The sequence below is a fragment of the Mustela nivalis genome (assembly GCF_964662115.1).
Source record: "Mustela nivalis genome assembly, chromosome: 7".
Lineage (NCBI taxonomy): Eukaryota > Metazoa > Chordata > Mammalia > Carnivora > Mustelidae > Mustela > Mustela nivalis.
In genome coordinates, this window is record NC_139026.1 from 16,904,369 (window position 1) to 16,931,817 (window position 27,449).

Here is a 27,449-nt window from a genome sequence, read left to right on the forward strand (position 1 = left end):
GCCTGTAAACTCTTGGTGGGAGGGACACTGACACAAGTTCTCCTGGGGACAGTCCAGCAACCTCTTACCAAAAATGTAAGACACGCACCCTCAGTCTAGCGATTCCATCTATAAGAATTTACCCAACGGATCTGTAGACATGTGCCAAATGTGCACACGAGCCTGTTCGGTACTCACTCATGTCAGTGAAGGGACAGAGACAACCTGGAGAGTCTTAATAAGGAACTCAGTAAGTAAACAATTATAAACTAATAATTCTCTATCCATTCTACATGTGCTATACCACACCCACCCACCCACACACACACACACACACGTATACGGGTTAGAATGTTACTGGAAGGATTTCAGGAGATACTCTTTAACAGTGGTTATTTTGGAGGTTTAGGGTGCTAAATTCTTACATACTTTTTGATTTGCTTAGTTTTTTAAATAATGGACTTGTATTCAATTTTCAATATGAAAATTTTACTTTCTAACAAGCCTCTTATTTTCTTCTCAACACCATGAAGGCTGGAATCCAGATACCAGATATTCTGAGCACTTTCTACAGGAAGCAAAATTACTCCACTGGAATGGAAGACACAAACCTTGGGACTTCCCTAGTGTTCACAATGACTTATGGGAGAGCTGGTTTGTTCCTGACCCTGCAGGGATATTTAAACTCAATCACCGCAACAGCTGATATAATCTGACATTTTAAGAATTTCTTACATAAAAATGTCGAGTTGTGCAGTTGTAGCCCTATTTCATTGTTCATGAACAGCACCTTCGACACACACGATCTACGACGTAAACCACAAAGACTAATGTGTGCAAACGGTACCCTGGTCGTGCAGGCACGGACTCCTCCAGGACAGGGGCCGTTACGGAAATCGGGGTGACGTGCGTGAGCTGGCCTGCTGGAAGGAAATGAACCCGTTTCTGGTTCAGCAATTTGCTTACACTCTAAACAATAACTTGTATTCACAATTTTTAAAAATTTCTAAATGTGTTTTTTCATATGTAGGTATTTTCTTTTAAACAGGTTGCCAGTCTTGTCTTTTGTAAAACAATGTATTGCATTTAAAACATGAATGTCTGAGAAAATAAAATATTTGCAGATTTTCTAATGATTTTCAGTATATATGTTATTCTCTAAGTTAAACATAACACAGGGCAGACCAACCTCACGTGTAAAGGGGGAAAGAATACCAGTCACTCCTACTGCAGAAAAACCTGCAACTTAGGATAATCATTCTTAATATTTTTATTGTAAAAACCATCAGACTTCCAAATGAATTTAAAAACTTTTTCAATATTTTTTAATGAAAAAGTCTCATATAGTCATGTAGAGGATATATCAACATTTACTAGTCATCTTCCGTAGGTAATGGAAAACACCATTATCGTATGCTTGGAAAATCCTCAATCCCCTTCTCTAATGAGCGTTCATCATAATTTAAAGGGTACTTTCTCCACTCAAATTAAAACAAAACAAAACTATTGTAAGGCTACAATCATTATATACCAAAGCAATTCCTACTTACATGCTTTACATAGTCCCATGAAAAAATAATTCAATTGTTCCTAATCCCTGATGCAAGGCACTTCAAGCGCCCGCATAAAACATCCATGTAAACGGCAGTGCAGTACATGAGTGAGAGAACATGGGCTGAGTAACTTTGACACAGCTTGACCTAGACTAAGGGAAATAGAAAATCCATCACAGCCACAGCTAAAAGGCATGTTAAGATTCACAAGACTTTGTTTCTCTTATTATACAGAGAACAGGCCATATTATCTCTTAGGAAAAAAAAAAAAAAAAGAACACCTCATAAATATTTTCGTATTGAAAAACAGCATGCTCCCTGGGTATGTGTGACATCAGGACATTCAGAAGTGACCAGGAGTAACTGCAAATGGCATTTCTGAATACCAAGCTTTACTATCCACCAGGCCTACTAGTCTGGACTCTTCATAGCACCATGGAAAAGGCATTAGAAAATCACAAAGGTACGTTACTTCAAACTAACCCTGCCAAGAGGCCCACGTAGTTCACAGCAACAGACAATGATGTGGAGATTTTCTTAAATTATTGATTAGATATACCCAGCATGAAAAATTCTGTTATCTTAATATATCTCACGTACATAAAGCACCAATTTAAATAAGATAATCGAACACCTCCAGTAGGCTGTTGCTCAGCCTAAGAGCTCATTTCTCACCACTTTCCACCTTATACCCTTAAAGCCAAGGAGGATAAAAGTAGCATGGCGACCGATATTGTAAGAGAAATTCAGTTCCTTCCCTATCAAATGTAGGTCACTCAAGTAAAACACAGAGGAAGGAACAAACTTAAAAAAGGTCTACTGCATTCTCTGGAATTTAGCATCCCAGCTCAACAGTTTCTACCTACACTAGAGGATTAACACCCAGCGGGAGGAGGCCACAGCCAGGCAGCAGGGCCCTGTCTGAGAAGGCCAGGCCAGCCTTGCTGCCGGAAGGCCGCACTTTACATTTCTGCTGCTGGGCATCTCTCACAGACGCTCCCCACTGGTGAGGCCAAGAGGTGTGAACGTGACTACGCTTCAGGGAGCCCATCAAACACCGCTAAAAACCACCAAATGAGACTCCACTGTGGGTTGACTTCATATATAAAAAAGAACACATCTGCCTCTTTACCAGGGGTAATTATTACTAGCAGGCCCTTCGTAGGCATAAAAGGAATAATGGGTATCTCAGTTTATGCACAGTTAATAATCAAGTATAAATATTCAGACTGTTTCATTTTAAAATTACAGATTAAAAGTGACTCCCCAAGGAGAATCAGTTTCTTCATAAACGAAGTATAGTTTATAAAAAGCTGGAATGATGGTTAATTCAAATACAAAAACTCATACACAAAAAACCCTACCTTTTCCTTCCCAACTTACTTAGTAGGTTCATACAGTTGATTCTATCACGCAACTGTACTATCCTCCCATCAGAGAGCAAAGTACTAATAAAATGCCTCAGTAAGCCAAGTGAGGGCCACTTCTTGACGACAGAACGGCGACACCGAGGCAGAGCTGAGAAGCACCACTCTTAAGCGTGGCTTCCTTCTTCCTGTTCTGCCGTCCCACAATGATTGTTAAAGGAAGGAATCTGGTCTGTAAACGACTGGGTCATCCACTGCCCATTTGGAATGTCACCGAAAGTTGATTCTGCACTGTCAGCTGCCGGGGAGAAAAGAATGTTAGTGTCCGTTTATTTTACCTGAAAACGTTACAGGATTCAATCAGGAGGTCTGAGCAGTCCAGCGAAGGGGAACTGCTATTAAGGCTTCTTGACTACAACGAACAATCTCTGTTCTCTCGGCAGACACAGGACTGAGGAAGCCTCACGGTTATTCACGGAGGGAACGCGATTAGGACGACTCGGTGACTCAGAGACAATGCGCTGTACGCGCGCGTGGCGGAACGTCAGCTCACCAGCACACTTCCACTACTGGCCACTGAAAAGATTTTCATAGTCCCATTCCTAAGCTTCAATAATTCATTCTCTTAAAGAAACCACCCCCCCCTTCCCCAGTCCTGACAAAACCAAGCATTGGAAAGGAACATACACACGGACGGGAACATACCTAGCCCCCCGGAGGAGAAGCTGCAGGGGTCGCCAGCGCACGGATTTTCTGTATAAGCACCGCCATACGCTGCTTCATAACCTGGGTCGTATTTTTCTTCCTTAACAGCCATCTTCTTTGCATCCTCTGCGAGGAGAATAAAAGGTCTTTAAAACTGATTTTGTACAATGGTTCTGAAACTAGCTTTATTCAGAAGTCATCATGAACAAATAAATCTCTTTCCAGGTCATGTATACTAATGTATCTTTCACTATCATCTTTTGAACTCCTTATAACATATACTGAATTAACTCATAGGAACTGTAAAAGCCTACTAGATTTTAATTTCAGGTGGCAACGATGTTTCCTGTATCCTCAGCATCTGCAGGGGGCCCCACAACAGAGATTTTTAATAGTGACCAATGTTTACTGTCAGAGCACTGACTGCAAATGTAACTTTTCTTTTCTTCTGCTTTTAAATCCACAACATGCTTCCTGTAATGTACAGATCCACGAGACAGATAAGTGGGGTGCAGAAGGGAACACACCTTGGGCCAGCTGCAGATCAAATGTATACTGCACCTCTTGAACGTCTGTGTTTCGTTCAATGCCTTTCAATTGATCTCTCAAGTCTTTGAGCTTAATGTAGTAATGAACTTTGTCCTGGGCTCGAGGAAATTGAGCACATCTCGCACTGGATGACGGCATAACGTAGCAGAGCTAGAATTATAAAAATTATATAGTTACATAAATCTTACAAGTCTACTGAATCTACTCACATAGAGATGAAAAAATTTATCTTTTTCTGGGTTAATAACGATGCTTACCACATATTAATATATGCAAACTCAATAAACGTAGTTGTGGTTGAGTTCAAATTTGTAAAATTTACTTATCTTTAAGTCAATAAATAAAAAATGAGGCATCTGCCCCATATTCATTTATCAATTAACAGCCTTGTCTTTTTAACAGTAAACATATGGTTCACAGTTCTAAAGGTACAAAAGGGCACAAAAGTATATAATGGAAGTTTTCCCTCCCAACGCTGTCTCTATTCACCTAGTTCTCTTCTCAGGGCAATCAAAGTTGCTGGTTTCAGAGGTGTAACCTATGAAAACACAATCAAATGTGTCTAATAATGTATTCTCCCGCAACCTTCTTAAGACACACATGAATGGTAACATGCTCTCTATTCCCTTTCTTTTTGACTCAACAGTGTATTCAGAGATAATTCTGTACCAGATACCTGTATTAGAGTAAAAAGGTGTTCTTTTTCATAGCTATGTAGTACTTGCATATTTATTTAACCAATCCCCATCTGTGGGCACTTAGGTTATTTCCAGTCTTTTTTTTTTTTTTTTTTTAAGATTTTATTTATTTATTTGAGAGAGAGAGCATGAGAGGGGAGAAGGTCACAGGGAGCAGCAGACTCCCCGTGGAGCTGGGAGCCCGATGCAGGACTCGATCCCGGGACTCCAGGATCATGACCTGAGCCGAAGGCAGTTGCTTAACCAAGTGAGCCACCCAGGCATGCCGTTTCCAGTCTTTTGTTATTACAAGCTATAGTGAAAAACCTTTTATATATTTAATTTTGAGTATGTGTGAGCTGGATAAATTAATAGAAGTAGAATGACAGAGGAGAAAGGCATTTGCATTTATCACTTGGGATGGCAACTGTCCTTCACAGATTACAAAATATGTAATAATATACATCACATATATTTCAAAGAGAGAGGCTGCTAAGCTATGGAATTTCCAGTTGCAATTTCTTGCAATTTTTATACTGGCCTCTGTAACATTATAAAAAACAAATTATTTCTTTTGTTTTGTTCAGAAAGCATTTAGAAACTCCTGACTCATAAAGATATGTAGGTGCAAATGCTACCAGGTTTTGTAATAGCACATTTTCCCATCCCAAGATATTCTTCAATTAAAATGATCCAGGGGGTGGGCGCCTGGGTGGCTCAGTTTGTTAAGGGTCTGTCTTGGGCTCAGGTCATGATCTCGGGGTTCTGGGATGGAGTCCCACATCGGGCTCCCTGCACAGGAGGGAGTTTGCGTCTTCCTGTGCCCCTCTCCCTCCTCATGCTTGTGTGCTCTCTCATTCTCTCTCCCCTGTCTGAAATAAATGAAATATAAAATAAAATAAAATAAAATAAAATAAAATGATCCAGAGGGCACCAGGGTGGCTCAGTCAGTTATGCGCCTTTAGCTCAGGTCATGATCCTGGAGTCCTGGGATCGAGCCCCAAGTTGGGCTCCCTGCTCAGCGGAAAGTCTGCTTCTGGCCTCCACCTGCCCTACCTTGCTTGTGCTTGTGCTTTCAAGTAAATAAAATCTTAAAAAAAAAAAAAGATCCAGAAATTTGAAAAAGTAGTTTTTTGTTTCAAAGCTGAATCACTAACATCATTAATAACTGTATTTCATAACCAAAGAAAAAATTATAAAAGATACAAGTACTCCCAGCTCATCGTAAGACCAAAAACTACCTGTCGTGATAAGATTCAAGTTCAATATATATATATATATATAGTATTGCACTATTACGGTCACATATATCCAAGAGATGTACCTGAGTCTTATCTGGTTCTTAAGGGACAATAATGCAGTAATTTATTGATAGCAATGGACTCCTTCACAATTTTACCAAAGTAGACAAGTATAAGCCTCGGTTTAAATAAAGACCAGGGTTACCACCTACTTTATCAATCACATATTTATAACAAGTTAAAAAAAGAAGAAATTTAAAGGAGACGTTCAGACATATGGAAGCGGCAGAAACTTCACTCTGAGGTCTCTGCAAAAAACCTGTCGGCACACTGGCTTCTCCATCATTTAAAATACTGTCTAGAATACATGGGTCCGTGCACGAATGTTGTTTTTTTCAAAGTTATAAACAAAACTTAGAAGTACATTTAAGAAGCAATCTTTGGGGGCACCTGGGTGGCTCAGTGGGTTAAAGCCTCTGCCTTCGGCTCAGGTCATGATCTCAGGGTCCTGGGTTCGAGCCCCACATCGGGCTCTCTGCTCAGCGGGGAGCCTGCTTCTTCCTCTCTCTCTGCCTGCCTCTCTGACTACTTGTGATCTCTCTGTCTCTGTCAAGTAAATAAATAAAATCTTGAAAAAAAAAAAAAAAAAGAAGCAATCTTTGAACCAAATGTCTGCAGAAGCTCTATATAGAAAAATGACATAGTTTGAAAACCACTGCTACTTCATGACGCCTTCAGGGACAAGACCATAGTCAACAGCACCCTGTGCCAGTTGGACTGGCGGGATGTCTGTCTGCAACTAGATTGTGTACCATTTATATGGCTCTAAAATGAAACTGGGCTAAGATATACAAGCAGGGGGTGATGAGCAGTTTCGCTAATCAGGAGCATGTCTTTATTTATATATTTGTTTCATACCGAATAAGGGCTAACCTACTTGAATTTGGTTAAGAATACGCCACTAGGGCAACCTGGGTGGCTCAGAGGGTTAAAGCCTCTGCCTTTGGCTCAGGTTGTGGTCCTGGGGTCCTGGGATCGAGCTCTGCATCAGGCTCTCTGCTCAGCAGGGAGCCTGCTTCCACCTCTCTCTCTGCCTGCCTCTCTGCCTACTTGTGATCTCTCTCTCTCCCTGTGTCAAATAAATAAATAAATAAATAAATAAACATCTTAAAAAAAAAAAAAAAGCCACTAAATAGACTTTGAATGTACATTAGCTAGCCCCCCTCTAACATTTTAACCAAATAATATCAGTAAGACATTTTATATGACAAACCTTTCTTTTTTCTTTCTTTCTTTTTTTTTTTAAATAACGGTACCTGAGTTAATTTGCAGCTATTAGTTTGAATTGATATAAAACTATTACTCAACGAAATCCAGTGCTTTTTTTTTTTCCCTTTCCCCATGGCATCAATTACAATGGATAGGACAAATAAAAAAGGGAAGTTAGCTAGAAAAAAATTCTTTTTAGCTGATTTACAAATGTAATTTTAAGGACTTACAGTTTCTGTGTCTGGGATCTTATGGGGTTGAAGTCCAAATTCTAAGTTTTTAACCTTAACTCCAAAAACTTCTTTACTAAAAATTTCATAAATACCTAAAATGAAATACAAACATATTTACATTGCCCATAATGTTAGCAAAGAAAAAAGATAAAATTTAAAAGTAAATCTTACATTTTCCATTAAACACTGCTATTCGTGGCTGATATTTCTGTAATTTCTGCACTAGAATACGTCCTCCTTCACGAAATTCTTTACTAAAATTGAATTAAAAAGTAGTCAAGATACAAGTATGGCAATATTTATAATATGCTAAATTCAGAGAGCTGTGAATAAAAGATTGATTTATGTTACATGTTAAGCTCAGCTTCAACTAGGTACATATAATATCCCTAGAGTACATGAGGCAACTGCATGGTCAGGTTCCAACCTATGAAAATAAATGTAATTACCTGGAGAGATCTTTGCTGCCTGGTGTTGTCCTTTCCACCATATTGGTAAATCCAATACCGTATTTCCCCGGTAAAGTGTGATCATCCATATGGTTCAGCTGGACCTCACTCAGGCCGGACATAAACAGACACTTCCCTGCGAAAATAAGATTTGAGTTTATTTCCACAGAGATCAGAGGTTTTTGCCCCATGAATTGATGTGGTAGTCTGCATTTTTCCTGAAATCACCAAAAATAAATAAATAAATAAATAAATAAATAAATAATGAATAATAAAATTAAATAAAAGGTTTAGGATATTTTAAAAAATTATGGGTCAAATACCGTATCAAGCAATTACTGTGTGCAAAGCCTTCTGCATGGATTATCTCATTTAATGATCATAACTGTTTTATGAGATCTTAATTACTATTTTTATCTCCTTTTCACAGGGAAGTTAAGGTAAACGGCTGTCGGAAATACAGAGCTAGTCAGTGTAGGAAACGTTGAAACGGTTTGTTTTCCTTTCTAGTAACTGCCTCCTGTGCCCCGGAATAACTTAAACAAATAAATATACACCAAGAGACCCGGAACATTCAAACACCCCAACAGTGGAAGAAATGGAAGTTCAAACTTTTCCAGAAATTTTTTTAAAATAATGGAGATAGTATGTCCTTAGCTCCAAAAACACGTTACTGTACTTTTTTGTCTTAAATGTTTTTAACGTTACTCTAAGATAACGGACTAGTATTTCCTGAGGAACTACTGCATGCCTTTTTCTATTGGGCGGTGTTGGTAAGTGGACTTACATAGAAGGTAACAGTAGTTATACTTGGTTTTAAAGCTCACTCTAGGGCGCCTGGGTGGCTCAGTGGGTTAAGCCGCTGCCTTCATCTCAGGTCATGATTCCAGGGTCCTGGGATCGAGTCCTGCATTGGGCTGTCTGCTCAGCAGGGGGCCTGCTTCCCTTCCTCTCTCTCTGCCTGCCTCTCTGCCTACTTGTGATCTCTCTCTGTCAAATAAATAAATAAAATATTAAAAAAAAAATAAAGCTCACTCTACAAGTATGAGGCTCTTTAATATTATACGCTGCTAGATATAAAGTATCTGTAGAGAATGTCTCCAATCACAAAGTCTCTTAACTAATACAACTTGATTACAGTGATCAATGCATTTCATCTCTCCTGGAAATAGGATAAGCAGAAATCTGGAAAGGTCAGTATCTGTCTGCATGGGCACAATGAGGTACTATTGTTACTATCACTGCAGATATCAAGTAAAAAGGAAAATTCATTTAAAAATGCAGTAAAATGCCTATAAAACTATTAGCAAAACAAAAGAGGGAGTACTGCTTTCCTTGCCCCTCCACTCTCTTACACCAAAGTGTGAACAAAAAAACACCAAAAAGTTTCAAAACACTTATTTTTGTGTACATATGCACAGAAAACATGTATGTCTTTTTATGAACAATCTCTCTTAAAAAACACAATTTGGGGATGCCTGGGTGGCTCAGTTGGTTAAGCGGCTGCCTTCGGCTCAGGTCACGATCCCAGCGTCCTGGGATCGAGTCCCACATCGGGCTCCTTGCTTAGCAGGAAGCCTGCTTCTCCCTCTGCCTCTGCCTGCCACTCTGTCTGGTGGCTCAGTGGGTTAAAGCCTCTGCCTTTGGTTTGGGTCATGATCTCAGGGTCCTGGGATTGATCCCCACATCGGGCTCTCTGCTCAGCAGGGAGTCTGCTTCCCCCTCTTTCTCTGCCTACCTCTCTGCCTACTTCTGATCTCTGCCTGTCAAATAAATAAATAAAATCTTTAAAACAAACAAACAAAAAACCACACAATTTAGTTTAACCCCCCCCCCAAACTATTAACAGAGATACCTAGCTTAAAAGTAAAATAATTTAAAAGAACTAATTACTTACAAAAATGGTTTCCAGGTCCAGGGTAATGATGCCCTTTGTAAGCTGCCATTAGTCCTGGGTTTATGCCAATCTACAAGAAATGTTTACACAGTAAGTCTTAAAGAATAGAATTTAAGCCTCAGGGCTTCTGTAGAAGAGTGGTGGACAAAACTAAATTTATTAAAATAAAAACTTAATCCAGTATTATAAGCAATATTGTTTATCAAGTACCTAGTCTTGATCTGAACAAAGTACTATTTCTTTCTTTCTTTTTTTTTTTAAAGTAAGCTCCACACCTACTGAGCCACCCAGGCACCCCCAAAGTATTCCTCTTTTAAGAAAAACATTCCCTTTTACAAGTGCTGCTGTTGTGTTTAAAAACCAGTCCTATGGGGCGCCTAGGAGGTTCAGCGGGTTAAGCATCCAGGACTTTGGCTGAGGTCACGATCTTGGGGTCTTTGAGCCGGACCCTGTGTCAGGCTCCGCCCTGCGTGTGCAGCCTGCTCAGAATTCTCTCTTTTCCTCTCCCTCTGCCGCTTCCCCCACCAAAGGCCACTTGCTCTTGCCTGTGCTGTCTCTCTCTCTCTCTCTCTCAAAAAATGACCAAACAAAATAAAAACCAGCTGGGGGAAAAAATAGTAGAAACAGAGCTATAAATGCAGAGAGCAAACTGGTGGTGGCCAGAGGAAGGGGGATGGGCACGGTGGGTGAAGGGGAGCGGGAGGAACAGCAGAGGGAGGGCAGCTGACGGGACCGTAATGGTGTCCGGTGACCGACGGCTGCTATACTTGCTGTGTGTACACTGTAAATGTACAAACCAGTCAAATCACATGCTGTACGCCTGAAACCATGTAACGCTGTGTCAACTCTACTTTGACACAAAGGAAAGATAATACAATAAATTTAAAAAATGAAGACCAGTTTGACTCCTTCATATCCCCACGCCCCCACAGCTGCCCAACGGGGCTGGAAAGAGAGATGCTGGAGCAGCCCATCAGCTGAGGCCCCCTCCAGCCACAGACTGCTTCTCCAGTCCCGGCAAGCAGCTTACGGCATCCACATCAGCAACAGCTGTTTGCACGCTGTTTCTGATAGTTACTGAAAAAAACCAAAGCTCAAAATCAGTATTTTCAGGGCGCCTGGGTGGCTCAGTGGGTTAAGCCGCTGCCTTCGGCTCAGGTCATGATCTCAGGGTCCTGGGATCGAGTCCTGCATCGGGCTCTCTGCTCAGCAGGGAGCCTGTTTCTTCCTCTCTCTCTCTCTGCCTGCCTCTCTGCCTACTTGTGATCTCTCTCTGTCAAATAAATAAATAAAATCTTAAAAAAAAAAATCAGTATTTTCATTTATAGAGAACTCATAGGTGTCATGCAATCGAAGCGAGCCACATGGATTATTTGATCTAACAGCAGCCCTGGGAGGGAGCTCCTATCCTCACCCCTGCTTCACCAGTAAGGAAACTGGTGACTAGGAAGGTTAAGGTTTGTCCAAGGTCATACTGATATGGCAGGATCGGAAACTGGACAGCCCCACTCTGGAGCCCATCCTCTTTAACACACCCATATAATACAACCTCACAAAGGAGAATCCAAAAGGATTCTCCGATACGGTTCTTCTCAACAAAATGCTATTGGCAAGAATAGAAGTTAGGCAAAGTTAATCCACCAACGCTATTTATAAAACCATATGAGGATAAAAATCCTTACAATCACAATGTCCAGGTTGAAGGTCAAAATGTCTGGGAGGGTCTTGGTTAGAAGTTCAGCTTCTGAAACACCATTAAAACGGTCTACTTTTCTTTTCACTTTAAATGTGTCTGTAATTTTTTCTTGCTTTTCTTTTGATTTTGTGGACTTGCCAGATTTTTTGGCCTCAGCAGGCTTTTTGGGTTCTACTGGTTTTTTTGGTTCTGTTGCTCTGGGTTTTCTTTTCCTTCCTTTTGGAGTCTCTGAAACACAGTAATATCCAGAGTGTAGATGTAGATGCAGAAAAATGTAACTTATGAACATTAGGCAGCTTTCCCAGAAAAGTCACCCTATCAACTCTCTACTTTTCTATCTCCCAACCTCAGGCTCTTCTGCACTATCCTCCCCTTCCTGCCCCCTGGGACTGGGTTCAAGCAGCTCAAGCCCCACCCTTTTGCTTCTGTGAGCGGTTCTTGGGATAAAACATCCATAATAACTATAGACTGATTTTCCACATTCTCTTACCTGTCATCAGGGATACAAAGCAATTACACTATTTTATAGGAATTCTAAATGTAAATACATAAATAGTTTAATAAACAAATGAAAAAAATAAGTGGAAAAAGCGGGAGGAAGAGAAGCATTTTAACTCAACTTCCCCATAATTTCCAGCAATACAAAGCCTCATATAGCTTGTGGACTTGCATTAGAGATTACGAGTGTATATTCTGTTCCACACACAGCCGAAGAGGTGGATTTAGAGGTGCTGAGGATGAAAACGCTGGGGTGAAAGTGTTTTTCAAAAGGCAAAAGCAGGATCTATCTTAGGACGTAAAGCAGAGTCTCAATCTCAGCACTACTAACATCTGAGGTTGGGTGGTTTGGGGTTCTGGGGGGCTGTCCTGTATTTACAGAATGTTTAGCAGCACCTTGGCCTCTACACGTTAGCTGCCAGGAGCAGCTGCTGGTCATGACAGTCCAAGCCGTCTCCGCACAATGCCTCATGTCCCCTGCAGGGTGGGGGCGGGGGGATGCTTGGTCAAGAACCACTGACCTAAAGTTACCCACAGAAAGGCTTGGTTTTCTTACCCTTAATTCTTTAACACCTCTCTTAATTGCTTGGGCCCCCTCCCCCACTCTACTACTGTTTGGCGGTTCCCTGATGCAGCCATGCGTCCTTCTTCCCTCTACCTCACTCTGATTTAGCCACTCCCTACGCCAAGGGATCTACTGTGCGGCAAGAGGAGAGTCAAGGCCAGAGGTATCTCCAAGGCAATGGAGTCAGGTGTGTTTCTGCAATCATCAACTGAAACTCTGAGCCCATTTCTCATGCAGTACTGCCAGCCTGGAGAAAACCATTACTTTCTCTCCATCCCCTCAGGTTGTCCTCATTTCATCCCCACATTATTTGGTCTTGAATGCACTTTTTGCCTCTAAATTCTGCCAAACTCCCTAATATCTACTCTATCCTCTACAATATTTCTGGGCTTTTAGAATGTCAGTCTACGTAAGTCACCCTCTGCTTACATTCTCTCAAAGCTCCCGACTGCCTTAGGACAGAATATACATTCTTCAGGTTATAAGCCTCATCGCTTACTATTTTTTGGCTAAATACCAGATGCCAGTGATAGAGCATCACCACTTTCCAACAGTCATGCTTCTTCACATTTGTGCTTTTGCAGACACCATTCCCGAAGTCTGGAATTTCCCCAGCCCATTCTTTCTGGGGAGAAAGTCTCCTCACCCCTGGCTTCCCGAGCTCGGGAAGGCTAACCTCTGAGCCTCAGTCAGAGTTAGGAGTCAACCCTGTGAACTCTCACAGCATCTTGTGCCCCTCTGCACCCTTGTGTCCTGAAGTTTAACATGTGTTTACTTATTATTTTCTCCTAAAAGATTATGAGGTATTTGAGGACAGGATCCAAGTTCTTTTCTTCCCTCAAATCTATCACAGTGCCTGGCACATACTTAAAAAGTGGTTAAAAATTTTAACACTAAAATAAAACTAAAATTCATCATTAAATCCTTTTTTACATAAATTAGCTCATCCAACAGCTAATTTTCTATGCTGCCCTGATGAAAACTACCTTGCACAGGTTCCTGAGCAGGAGCGGGGTCTGGAACTTCTGCTGGCATGTGCTGTTCGCTCACCACGGCCCCATCAGGAGCTTCAGCCATCATGTGTTGAAATGGGAACGTATAAAAAGCTTGAGCTTGCTGAAGGGAATAGCTGAAAGAACAATAATATAAAATATGACAATCAAGTTACCCAACTAGAAGTTTAACCAATCAGTAGTAAAAAAAAAAACCTCAGGATCCAAACACTTCGTAAATCATACTGTGATATTTGGAGTTGACAACAGGGGCAAAGGGAGAAGGAATATCTGTTCCCACATGCGCACATTCACCCAATTTCTACTTTGTGCCTGCTAGCCAAACATTAATGAACTCTCCCACTGTTTAATGACAAGGTGTGTCATCAATAAAACTTACCAGTCCTGTCAAGTCAGCCTCTGCTTTCTCTGAAATGAGATCATGGGAATTTTATAGCAGAGTAACTTAAAAGGCAGAGCAGTTCATACAGGATTAAAGTGTCCATAAAAATAATTTGTGTCTCTATCTTCAGATTTATTCCTTTTGTCACAAAGATCCCCTCCAATCTAACCCTCACCCAGCTTTACTGATACACTATTGACATAAAACTTTGTATGAAATAAAGGCATATCATGTGTTGATTTGATACATGTATTACAAATGATTACTAACACAGTCTTAGCTAATATCTGCATCATGTCAAACAATTACCATTTCTTTTTTGCAGAGAACACTGAAGATCTGCTCTCTTAGCAACTTTCAAGGATACAGTATAGTATTATTAGCTATAATTACCATGATGTACATTAGATTCCCAGGTCTTGGTAATTTTTTCACTCTTCGACCAACATCTCCTCATTCCTGCCTTCCCTCCAGTCTAACTTAAGGTTCTCTATTGGTTTATCCGCCTGCTTAATGACTTATTCATTGGACCTGTTTTTAAGTTGCTGCTGGGTTTTTTGCCAATAGGTTAGGACTAGAAATGGATATTCTGTATATATTTGTGAATTTATGGAAAAAAAACACTTTAAGTCTCTTTTCTGAACATTTTTCAGACTTCGTTGCAAATATTCATTTCAATATAAGGAACACAGGCCTTCACAGAAAACAACTGCCAAAAAAGTACTTTTTTTTTTTTAAAGATTTTATCCATATGACAGAGAGAGATCACAAGTAGAGAGAGAGAGAGAGGAAGGAGCAGGCTCCCTGCCTAGCAGAAAGCCGGATGCGGGACTCGATCTCAGGACTCTGGGATCATGACCTGAGCTGAAGGCAGAGGCTTAACCCACTGAGCCACCCAGGCAGCCCCAAAAAAGTACTTTTAATGACTCTAAACCATTATCTCAAACTGCTGCCCCTCAGCATAAAGCCAGAGAAGTAAACACACAAGCTACAGCTGATGCCATTAAATACACAGTGGGAAGGAGAACACTAGGAATTAAAATGGGTAAGTATCATTTACCATTTGGAGAGAAAAGTCATGTTTTCTGTGGTGAACTACTCACTTATTAGTCACAGAGAAAGAAAAGTGGAAGCTCAGAAAGGCAAACTAGTACAATCTAAATGGGTGAACTTTATAGTATATAATTTGTTTCTTAATAAAATGGCTGTAATAAGCTTAAATGGCTGAGGCAGGCACAGGGTAAGAGACTACTAGGGCAGCTGGGCTAGGGTGTGGGGTGCTCAGAGACATGCAGGGGCCAAACCCCGTGGACAAACCACTGGAGAGGAATTTTAGCTTCAAGTTATCTTTAAGGGGAAGCTGCTAAAGAAAGGGTAAAGCATTAGAAAGATATTTCACTACATCTTAAATTTTTTTTTTAAAAGATTTTTATTTGTTAGAGAGAGAGAGAGATACAGAGCGCAAGCACAGGCAGACAGAGTGGCAGGCTAGAGGCAGAGGGAGAAGCAGGCTCCCTGCCAAGCAAGGAGCCCAATGTGGGACTCGATCCCAGGACGCTGGGATCATGACCTGAGCCGAAGGCAGCCGCTTAACCAACTGAGCCACCCAGGCGTCCCTTAAAATTTTTTTTAGATACATTGTTTTCAATTATGTAAAAAAAAAAAACCAGACACAGCAATGCAGTAAACCTTAGTACATTAACATGAGAAAACTCTATGCAGGAAAATTATATTTACTGATATTTGTAAAAGCACAGAAAATGTTTAATGTAGACTTTAAAGTAGAAAAGACAGTACTGTAACCTAAGGCTGCACATCCGGAAACTATGTAGACAAGTCCCTGAAGCTCAAATACGAAAAAGGAAGAGAAGTGCTTAAATCGTGCTTGGTACAAAGTAAAACGCCACCCCCCTGTTCTTTAATAATAGTCATAGCTCTTTTTGATAAATTGTAAAAACATTAGTTGTTCAGTGTTGATGACATAAATACTGTAATGAAGGCGTGGATACTGCTAGGTTACATCACGAGATCTTGTTTAGTGACCCTTCGGAAATGCCAGTGAGATGAACTGTAAATTCTGATTGTGGCCAGAAGCAGTTTCCTAAGATGTGAACAGCCCTATTCAGCTGGACTGTATAAAAGTAAAGACATACGATGATAATGAGTGGCCAGAAGAATGCACGATGTCTGTTCTTAGTCTGTCACACCCAAGGGAGGGCAAACTTCTACCCTTCTCCCTTGTTTCTTGCTACCACTCTCGAGTCTCACAGATGTGTCCCATTTCGAGCACCTCACAAAGTCCAAACTTGAAATACTTAATTTAGGAAAACACTACATTACAAAAGGATCCTGAACTTTAAAAAATAAATTTCCAAAACCTGGTTCCTTTTGCATATTTAGGGGTCATTAAATTCTGAAGCTCAGAATCTGAAAATTAAAATTTTAGAAATCAACTGGCTAAAAAAAAGTGAAAAAAAAGAAAAAAAATCTGAAGTTTGATTTTATAGATAGAGATCAATTTTGAAAGAAACTGAGAAACTTAACATTAATATCAGTATGCCCCTTAACCTTTCTAAAAATGATCCCTGGTAACTTCACAGTAAGTTAAATAAGAAATAGAAAATAAATAAATAAGAAATAAAAAATAAAGCTATGAAAAATATGATGTATAAGTTCTAAGGTAATACACTATCTTTGAGTGGTTGAGTATCTCTGAGTCTCAACAGCTTCCTCACAGAACAAAAGGAAAGAGTGCATCACAGCATTTTTTTTTCTTAAAGATTTTATTTATTTGACAAAGAGAGATCACAAGTAGGCAGAGAGGCAAGCAGAGGGAGAGAGAGGAGGAAGCTGACTCCCTGCTGAGCAGAGAGCCCAATGTGGGACTCGATCCCAGAACCCTGAGATCATGACCTGAGCTGAAGGTAGAGGCTTAACCCACTGAGCCACCCAGGTGCTCCTCACAGCATTCTTATTATTTGGCAGAAGCAAGCAATACATCTGTACAAAAGCCTTCAAGAACTTCAAAGCAAGAAAACTAGAGTTCTGGATAATTTAATTGCCTATTATCCAGTAATAGTTTTATCTGTAAGCAGCATAAATCTGTCTAACCGTAATCTAAAAATACTTAATACATTTATTGTATTTATATATGATTGCCACTTGATTAACTCAGAATTGTGCAAAAGTTAGGAAGCATCATTTTCTCTATGTGAGTGATGGCAACAGAAGAGCACCTGGTCAAGTCACTCATCCTCTCAGGACCATGAAAATGATTTCTACATATAGAGACAACGTACGGAAAACAGGACTAAATCTGTCTGGACTCTGAACTGACCCCAAAGAGTTTTTAGTTTCTGTACCTCCTTCATATCAAATTTCTAAGCATGAGGGATGATCTTATTTCCTTTGCTCACTTTTCTTCCCTACCATCTGTCTCCACACCTCTGTACCCCTCCTTTGCCTGCACCTAACACCCCTCCTCTCCCAGCCTCCATTCACACCCCCTTCTCTTGACCATCAGTGCTCAAAGCACTCGTTTTTATAGCCATCTGAAGTTGCCACCCTGTGCATTTTCCTGACAAACTGCATATTTCCTGAAAGTCTTTCTCAAAACACCCACACAGAGGACCGAGGAATCCAGTTAATTCAGGTTTTGCTGTACTTGAAAAGCTCTCAAATTTTCTCTAAAACAAACTCCAACTTCTTTAATCGTTTGTTATTTTCCACTATTTTTTTTTAAAAGATTATTTATTTATTTATTTGACAGAGAGAGAGAGAGAGATCACAAGTAGGCAGAGAGGCAGGCAGATAGAGAGAGAGAGAGAGGAGGAAGCAGGCTCCCTGCGGAGCAGAGAGCCCAATGTGGGACTCGATCTCAGGACCCTGAGATCATGACCTGAGATGAAGGCAGAGGCTTAACCCACTGAGCCACCCAGGTGCGCCCCTCCACTATTTTTTTAATCACACACACACACACACACACACACACACCACACACACACACAGAGCACACAAGCAGGGAGGGAGAAGCAGACTCCCTGCTGAGCAAGGAGCCCGACATGGGGCTCGATCCCAGGGATCAAGACCTGAGCTGAAGGCAGACACTTAACCAACTGAGCTACCCAGGTGCCCCATTTTCCACTATTTTAAAGATTTCTGTTGCTCTTTTTAAAATACATTTGTCTTAGTTCCTTGGGCTGATATAACAGAATACCATAAACTGGGTGGCTTATGAAAAACAATTTTTAGGGGCACCCGGGTGGCTCATTCAGTTAAGTGCCCTTCTCTTGGTTTCAGTTCAGATCATGATCTCAGGGTCATGAGATCCAGCCCTGTGTTGGGCTCTGCAATGGGCATGGAGCCTGTTTGGGATTCTCTCTCTCACTCCCTCTGTCCCTCCCCTTTCTCGCTCTCTAAAAAAAAAAACAAAAACAAAAACAAAAACAAAAACAAAAAGCATTTTTTACTTACTACATTTCAGGAGGCTGGAAAGTCCAAGCTCAAGGCACCGGCAGATTTACTGTCTTTTGAGAGTCTGCTTCCTGTTCATATGGGTTCCCTTCTCACTACATCCTTACAGAATGGAAGAGGTAAGAGAGGTCTCTCTGAGACCTCTTTTATAAGGGCCCTAATCCCATTCAGGAGGGCTAGTTTTCAACATACGAATTTTGAAAGGACAGTCTATAGCAGTATTTTATTTTCATTTAAATCATCATACACAACACTGAATAATTACAAAATAACAATCAATTAAATAATCCAAATGCTCAACTAAAGGGAACTAGTTATATAAACCATGATCAACCACCACTGTAACTATTTAAAGTCTACATTTAACACTGCAAAGCAGAAGGCAGCTCTCTCCGGTCCCCTCCCTCTTTGGGGGAGGGCTCTGTACTATCACTTTGCCATTGCTCAATAAACCTTGCTTTGCTGTCCACCTCTCTGACTGGTCTACCTCTTCATTCTTCAAAGTGGTGTGACCTAGAACTGTGGGCACAGACGGAGAAAAAAATTCTGTGACATTTATGGGGGCTCGTCTGGGATGTCCACCATCGTTAAGGACAGCAAGCCTCTCTCTCTTTCTCCCAATTTTGTTTGTTGAAACAATGTGCACCTGTCAGCCATGTAAGAGCCATTAGCATGGTTGCCATTCTCAAGTCTTGGGTGACAGGCTCTCTGGGCTCCTTCCCAACTGATTCCCCAACAGAGGCTGGGAATGGTGGTTTGGTAAGGACTCAGAACACCTTTCGGTGCAGATCACTGGATGTGAGGGACCCAGGAAAAACCTAGCAGCAGCTGAAGGGCCTGACCAAGGCTACCCTTTGGTGGCCATCAGAGGGACATGGCTCCTTACTTGCCCATCCCGGCATCTAGAGCGAAACTTCCCCACTACTGTTTTCTTGGCTGATTCCTCCCCCAAGAGAACGAGTGGGAAAGCCCAGGATGGTGCCCCCCACATTCTTTGGTGAGTGGTTCAGGTGACCTCCAAGGGATCTCACTCACAATTCCCTGTTACAAGGAGGGACAGTCTCCTGTTTCTGACCCCTCCTATCCTGGGCATTACTAGGACACCCCTCGAACTGGCTATACCACCTCTGTTGAAGGAATGGCCAAGCAGGGCAAAAAACTAAGATCTAAGGGATCTCCCAACTTTTCCACTCCACAAGGGGTATCCGAGGTGGATTTCCTCTCCCTGAATGCCCCATATCTTGTCCCTCCATATGGCTATGCCGCACAAAACAATTCTACTTAAAGAAGTCTAGTGTATCCATTGACTTTTTTTTTTTTTTTAAGATTTTATTTATTTATTTGACAGACAGAGATCACAAGTAGGCAGAGCAGCAGGCAGAGATACAGGGGGAAGCAGGCTCCCTGCTGAGCAGAGAGCCCCATGTGGGGCTCGATCCCAGGACCCTGGGATCATGACCTGAGCCGAAGGCAGAGGCTTAACCCACTGAGCCACCCAGGCACCCCATCCATTGACTGCTAAGGGAGTCTTAAGGGTAGGGAAACCAGGGTTCCTCTCAGGAGGTAGGACAAGCCTGGGTAAGCATGACTACCCTCGCAGAGAGGACAGGGGCTCTGGCTGTCAGTTGCAGGAGCACCTAGGGCCACACATCAGGAAAAGATGAGAAGGAACTGAGGTGGGAGACCTTTTCTTCTCTTCCCAAGTCTTCCTGATCGACTGTAAGAAACTGAAGTAAGGGATGAATTTTCCTCTCTTCTTGTACATGGGTAATTCCCTGACCAGACCCTTACTCCTTTAGAGTCCCTTCCTGGCATTATAGGCTAAAGGAAGAGTATCAGACCTGTAAATCACTCAATATCATTTACTTGGATGCTTTCCTGGTTTGCAATGGACAGAGTCAACTCCTTTGTTTTATTCGGGGCTCGGCCACAATACAAGTGGGAGGATGACACATGGCCCCCTGAGGACCACGTTTTCCTGGTTTTAAATGGGAAAAAGGCAGCTCATTTTCTTTTGTTTTGATCTCAGCAATGTAAGATTAATCCCAGCCTCCTGGCTACTTTTTACCAGACCTCCTTGACCACTCCAGTTGGGCACCTGGGGGGTGGGATGGAACAAAGGAATACCACAACCACACCAAAAGTAGAGAGGCCAACAGAGTCTGCAGGGGAATCTCACCCCTGACTCCATCCTTCGTACGGTAGGATCAGGCCCCCTTACCTGTCCTGTCCTGTCCTGGAACCCCTTTTGGTGCTTGAGGGCTTTACCCTCTGCAAGAACAGTAGTGCTTGAAGGGGGACCAAGGGAAGGTGCTGCTACGGACCTGAGGTGAAGGGGGACCTCAAAGTTTTCTGAAGTTGGATGTAATGCTTCTGTTAAATCAGACCCTCTCTGAAGCAGGAAAACGTGAGGTTCTGAAAGATACAGGGATCAGGGGATGGGAGAGCCCACGGGTGGCTTCAGTGTCCAACTACCTCAAGACCCCAACTGGGATCCTCTCAAGACTGTAATTAGTTCTAACAATCCTCTTGGAAACTGGCACTGCTATTACTTCCAAGCCTGCATCCTAGAGGGACTGAGCAGTACATGGGGGCTTCTCCCTCATTCATTTCCTGGGTTAATGGCTGTAATTGGAGTCAACTGTGGTCCGTCTACCTCAAGACGGAGACTTTAAGGAATATTCCCAAGCAGCTGCCGAAACTCACTCTGTTTCAGGGAAATCCCCGACTTCTCCGGCCTGACATGGACTGCATATTTCCACTTCAGTGGGAAAAACATGGTGTCTGCCCGTGTGTCCAAGCCGAGGAGGCATAAAACCTGGAATGATTCTACCTAGATTTGCTGAAGGTGAAATAAACTCGCATTAAAATGGTGGTTCTCAAAGTTTATGGTAATTATTAAGAAACTTTTGCTTGGATAACAAATGGGATTACATCTAGGTCTTTTCCAAATAGGATAAAGTGCTAAAGCATGATTACCAGACATAGGTTTGTGCTTTTAAAGGATATTTAAGGGTCTGTTGGTAAAAAAAAGAAAAAAAAAAAAAAAAAGATGGTGATTAATCTTCTCTGTCTCAAAGTTTTCATGGGCAATTGTTAAGGTAGCTTTCAGTCTCTGGGAAAGGATATCTGGGTCTATTGGTAAATTAACTATCAGCCCAAACTCACAGAGAAAACCCTATAGTTTTCTCAGATTGAGAGAGGCTCTCATTAAATACACAGCTGTCTCCCCCGGTTCTCCTGAGGCCAAGATCATTCTTAAAGCCCAGATATTCCGGGGCAAAAAATGTAAAAGTTGGCTGTTGGCCCCGAGGGGACCCTAGAAGAGCTCTAACAAGTTGTAGCGGGTCTTTTACAGTGGGACCAAGAGAAGAGTGAGGAACAGAAACTAAAGAGGCTTTGGTCACAGCCTTGCAGGCCGTTGCCAGCTTGGCTGCCCAAGGCTCTGGCACGAAATGCCATCTCTGTGGTCGCCTGGGATACTGGAAGTGAGAATGCCCTCGTGGCAAAAACCACTGCCCTGTAACCACTTGTGCAGGGTGGCACTGGAAATCTGACGGCCCTTGGGACTTCAGTCCTGAGCAAAGGCTCAGGTGGCCAGCGCCCTGACTGGGACTGATGGGGCCTGGGGCTCCACGTGGTGGCTCCTCCAAAACAGCTCACCAGAGGGAACCCAGAGCCTCAGGTAATTCTGGAAATGGAAAAACCAGTTGGTTTCCTTCTTGATACTGGAGCTACCTTTTCTGTTTTACTCGCCAACCTGGGTCAATTGTTCAACTGCAGTATCATCATTAAGGGCATCACTGGGTGACCCATATGCCAGATTTTTTCTCACCCTCTGGGACATACCAAGGGGGATCTAACATCCTCTCACTCTTAATGCCTGAAAGCCCTGCACTTCCCTTAGGTAGATATATTAGGTCCCATATTTATAGCCCCTGGGTAGACTAGCTATTGCCTCCCCTTAATAGAGGCTGATATTAATCCCCAGATCTGGGCAACTCAAGCTGAGGTGGGTCAGGCTTTAACACCAGGGCCCATTCCCACACACCTTATGGACCGCACAACTCTCCCTTGTCAGAAAGGTTTTTTGGGCCCTAACAGGACACTGTCGCTCGTGGATACCAGGAAAAAAACAGGAAAAAAATCATGTCCCCCTCTAAATTTGAAGCCTAGATTCACCATTCCGAAGTCAAACCCTGGTCCCCAATGGGGCCTAACAACAAGGAACTGAAATCCCTCCGTGAACCCAGAGAGAACCTCAAAGTAGTCTTGAAGAGACAGGAAACAGGTAAGTCTTCTTAACTGCTACTTTCCCCATTCCCCATCAAAATCATAATCCTTACTGCATTCCTTTTGCCTGTCCTCTCCCCATAGTATGTGGGGTTCACTAAACTCCAAATTGGGGTTCAGATGGAACCTCATATGGAGGTCAAACCAGGTATCTACAGGGGCCCCTTGATAGATCGGGACGAGAAGAACCCTGACTGTTGCTCCATCCAACGCCCCTGACGAGCAGGAAGTAGCTACGACTGGTCATCACCCTTCTTCCCCAACAGCAGTTAGGGTTACCTCTCCGGAGTGGGGAATGATGAAGGATAGTTGGAAGGCAGGCAGGCAGGGACAACGGCCCTGCCGCCACCACCAGGAGGAAACCACCCTTAAAAGGATTTTATACCAACCCGGAAGGAATCATTCACCCTTTCTTTCCTACGTGACAAGTAGATGAAAAACCTGATTGGGTGACAGGTGCAGGGAGGGTTAATCTGATTAAAACAGCGTGCCCACAAGCCATAGAAACTGCAAGACTTAGAAATTCGGGAGACAACCCTCCCAGGTCCCCTCCCTCCCTGGGAGATTTGTACCATCACTTTGCTATCTCTCAGTAACCCTTGCTCTGCTGCCCACCACCACCACCACAAAAAAATACTGTAAAGCAGAAGTGTGCGTATTCACCATGCATTACTGCATACGTGCTATACACAATCTAACAGAAACTATAAACACGAAGATTTAGAACAAGCCAGATCCTCAATCCATCCAACTGTTCTTCATACAGTATGATTCCAAACTTCTTCACCATTTTCTCATTTCCTGGTGCTCGGAATCAAACAAAATAAAAATGCTCCAGATACAACCTCATCATAACCTGAAACTGAGCAGGGCTATCGACTTCCTCATTCTGGAGTCCTACTGTGGACTCCACATTAGCTTTACGGGCACCCACGTTATACTGCTGACTCATATGGAGTTTATCATCAGTGAAAACTGCCCTTTTCTCACCTCTCCCTTGCATCACTGATTTTTCTGCACCTAAGCACAGGATTGTGGCTCTTTTGGTAAAAAATGATTCACCACTGCAGTCATTAGGATTGATCTGGATTGACTATCAATTCCATAAGCCTCTCCCAGAGCTGGGTCATTCAGATTATATCAGCACCTTGAAGCTGTTAAATTGTTGAAAAGAACAAGTTGGGGTAGAACTACATGTTACATCAGTATAGATCTCTCTTCAGCCTCCCCTTGATAATTCCAGCAGTAAACTGGTTTTGTGATCTTGAGTTCACCTAACTGGATCGCCATCAGCCCATCTTCACCTTGCCCACAGAGAAGTGGTATATAGCACAGTTGTTAGGGAGGCAGACTTTGAGCCACATTGTCTGGGTTCAAATTTCAGCTCTGCCATTTACTACCTCAAGTTCCTTAACCTCTTTGTCCCAGTTTCCACATCTGTAAAATGGCAATAGTTGTACCTAATTCACTGGTTATGAGGATTAAATTAGTTAACACACATAAGACACTTAAAACTGCATAGTATATAGTAATTTTGCTCTAATAATAAAGATAGTGGGAGATGATTACATACTTTAGGTACCCCCTGTCATCACCCTCCTAAAGGTATCTAGTTCAGTATCATGATCCAAAAGGGAGTGAACCTAGCTAGCTTGGTATGTCCTACTTTTTCCCTGAAATTATACTGTAGCCTAGTGGTCACTGGTTCCTTTTAAATATGCTCAATAACCACTGAGAAGTAAAAATTTTATTTAGAATCAAAGTCATTAAATTAGAGGACTCTATCTTTGGAAGAAATAGGAACCCACGTGTTTATTTTCAGGCTTCAGGCCCCTCTCCTGTTGTCTACAACTCTTAAAGATTAGCTGTAATCTAGCCTTTCATTTGAAATATAACTTATCTGGCCAGGAAATATGAGTTCTCTTAGAGCAGTGACGGTTCTCTTAAATGCTCTCATTGATCTTGTCTCTTAAAGACATTCATTCTGCCATTCCCAGCCTAATCATTTACCTTTATCATTGAGATTAAAAAAAAAACCCCAAAATTAGAACCAAGTATTTGTTTTCTGTTATCTGCTAATATCCAGTGGACTAGGCAGAAAACCAAAACCTTTCTCACCCTTGTTGTTAATGCCTAACTAAAAAAAGTTCTTGGTTCCTCTAACATTTCTAGAAAGAATGATTTCATTTGAAGGTTATTCTTTCCAGTGTGTATTTTCAGTGGTCGGTATCACATTTTTCCAGTCATTTTTGATTTGACATCCTACTTTCCATTTTTAGTAAATCTTCTTTTCATGCTGGAGCTCATTAGAAACATAGTATCCTCTTCCTCCATTTTCCCTCTCTGGTTAGCCTTTAAATATTTGTTATGATACTACAACTACCTTTTTTTTTTTGTTTTTTAAAGAGTCCATATTAATGGAATTTTCTTTCAATTTGTTTTGAAATTAGTCTTCCCAAAGAAGTAAATTCATTATACCCAGTAATCCATTCTACTCTCTGATTAGCATAAACTCAAGACTGACAAAAACCCAATTTCTCAGGATTATCTGGAGCCCCCAGTCTTTTCAGAATCCCCAACAATAAAGTCCTTACACTACTAACACAAAATTCTCTTTATTTCCTGAGGTTGAAAACTTTGTAAGTCAAAATTTAAAATGGTCTATAACCCTGTGGATGAAGTTGTAAACAGGTTATAAGTCAATTTTGGGGTAAACTTCGTATCAGAGACCCATGACTTTGCTGGGAGACACTGAGCAAGGTCTTCTACTGTGTAACTCATTTGGTGGTAGACTTCACCCAGGTTTCAATTTTGATCTGAAGTAAGATCACAGAAGTAGGAGAGGGTTCCACAAGTCCTGGTGAATTCTTTAAATGTAAAGTTCTTCTGGGAAAGAAGTGCAGTACTTTATGTCTGGATTTGACGAGCAAAGGCAGGATAAAGCCCACCCTTTGTCTACATATACCTTTCCTAAACTCTAAAGATTATTTCGGCGATCTATTCCCTTCTACCTAACACAGATTCCCGGATACCGGAGACGCCCTATTTTACAGACACGAACAGACACAGAGAAGCGAAGTGTCTTGTCTAAGTTCAGGACCCATTAGCCACGGAGAGTCAGGAAAACTCATTAGGTCCAAAGGAATTTTTTTTTTTTCCAATGTAAGTCATCACTTTTTTCTTTTGAAGGACCCTGTTTCCCCAATTATTTTCCCATTTAGTTCTCTGCCCGGAGTTCAAGTCGCGAAACCTGTGCTCTGGCCAAATGTTCTCCCCACAGGTCATACTGAACGTAGATCCTGAGGGTCGTTCCCCAGACCACCAGAAAGCACCGAGGACTTCCTGGGAGTGTTAGTCACAGCCCAGAATTCAAGAGCCACAGTCCGGTAGTGTTCTCTACCCTGCGGCCCCTCACGCGGCTTATAAAAACCGATGGGGGGAAAAAGCCACAATAAACCTACTAACTCTAAAATAAAAACTCCAGCAGCGACTCATGAGATACTCCCTCTTTATGGCTCTCCGCATAAGGGACGGTGGAGGGAAACGCGGACGACGACAGCAAGGGAAGGGAAGTGTTAACTGGAAACGGCGGGCTGCTCACTACCGCGTTTGAAAGCCGCCCGGAAGTCGGAAAGGCCGGAAGAAGCGCTCAGGTGCTAGAGGGCCGCTTCCGAGCGGCGGGGGGGAAAGACTGGCCCGAGTGGGCCAGCGGTGCGCACGCGCAGCCCCGGCCTTTGTACTCGGGCCGCGGCTTTTAAAGACCCCTGCGTGCGTGCGCGCGCCCGCCGGCCAGTCCGCCGAGAGGGGCGCGGGGGGGAGGGGCGGCGCTCCGCCCCGGCCTTACCTGCCCGCGTTCTCCGCTTCCATCCCCCGCTGCCGCTTTTGCTGGCGACTGCTCCTGCCGGGCAAGGGAACTACTGGTCTCCGTAGGAGCGCGGCGTACCGATGGCTGTACGACGATGACCGGAGGCTGGACACGATTGCCGGCAGAACTCGGACAGCGGCAGGCGCTCAAGCTCCTCCCCCGAGCTTCTAGTCACCGCCCCCTCCACCTCCGAGCTCCTACCCCCGCCCCCACCTTCGCGCGGCGCTTCCGTCCACTGGAAGCCAAATCCTACAGCCCGTGGTTGTCACGTGACACAGACAGCCCAATCATGTTCGCTTCCCTCTCGTTGGTTCTCCTGCTCGCCGCTCGGCCTTTCGGGAAGGGTGGAGGGAAAAAAAGGGTGGGGTGAGGGGGCGCTCTGCTCACGTCAGCTTTTGTCCGCGGGGACTCTTCGGTGGTGGGAGGATCGGATGTGAGAGGGTGATACATTTTGGGGTGCTGTGTGGGTGGGACGGTTATGCGTATCAGCCTTATCCAGACCAGTCCACGTCAGTTTTTTTCCCGATGAAAAAGTATTTTGCGTTGATTATCAGGTATCGATGATCAAAAGTGAGTTTGGGCGAATAAGAGACATCGCAGTCAGAAAACTTGGGAGTTGACGTCACGGTGCCTTCTTGGGCCTCAGTGTCCTCCTCCGTAAAATGAGGGTGACTGTAAAACTGCTTTGTAAAATGTAAAGCGTTACATGAGCCACTGTCTGCTTTAATTTGTGTATGTGAACATA

General features: G+C 42.6%; 2 protein-coding genes across 2 annotated transcripts in view; one reads left to right on the forward strand and one right to left on the reverse strand.

Annotated features, from left to right (window-relative positions):
* GLT8D2 (glycosyltransferase 8 domain containing 2) overlaps positions 1-1,115 on the forward strand; it is a 38,937-nt gene extending 37,822 nt beyond the window's left edge. Inside the window, exon 10 of the mRNA XM_082739093.1 lies at positions 513-1,115. Coding sequence (XP_082595219.1) covers positions 513-685 — 173 coding nt within the window. The 3' untranslated portion in view covers positions 686-1,115. The remainder of the gene's footprint in view (positions 1-512) is intronic.
* Positions 1,116-1,231: 116 nt separating this feature from the next.
* On the reverse strand, positions 1,232-26,984 carry TDG (thymine DNA glycosylase). Its single transcript, XM_082739091.1, has 10 exons — positions 26,684-26,984; positions 13,665-13,807; positions 11,602-11,843; positions 9,920-9,989; positions 8,023-8,158; positions 7,745-7,827; positions 7,571-7,665; positions 4,132-4,303; positions 3,605-3,730; positions 1,232-3,197 (listed from the first exon to the last, which is right to left on the reverse strand). Exons 1-10 carry the CDS (start codon positions 26,704-26,706, stop codon positions 3,067-3,069), a joined length of 1,221 nt encoding a protein of 406 aa, XP_082595217.1. The 5' UTR covers positions 26,707-26,984; the 3' UTR covers positions 1,232-3,066.
* Between the last annotated feature and the right edge of the window lie 465 nt (positions 26,985-27,449).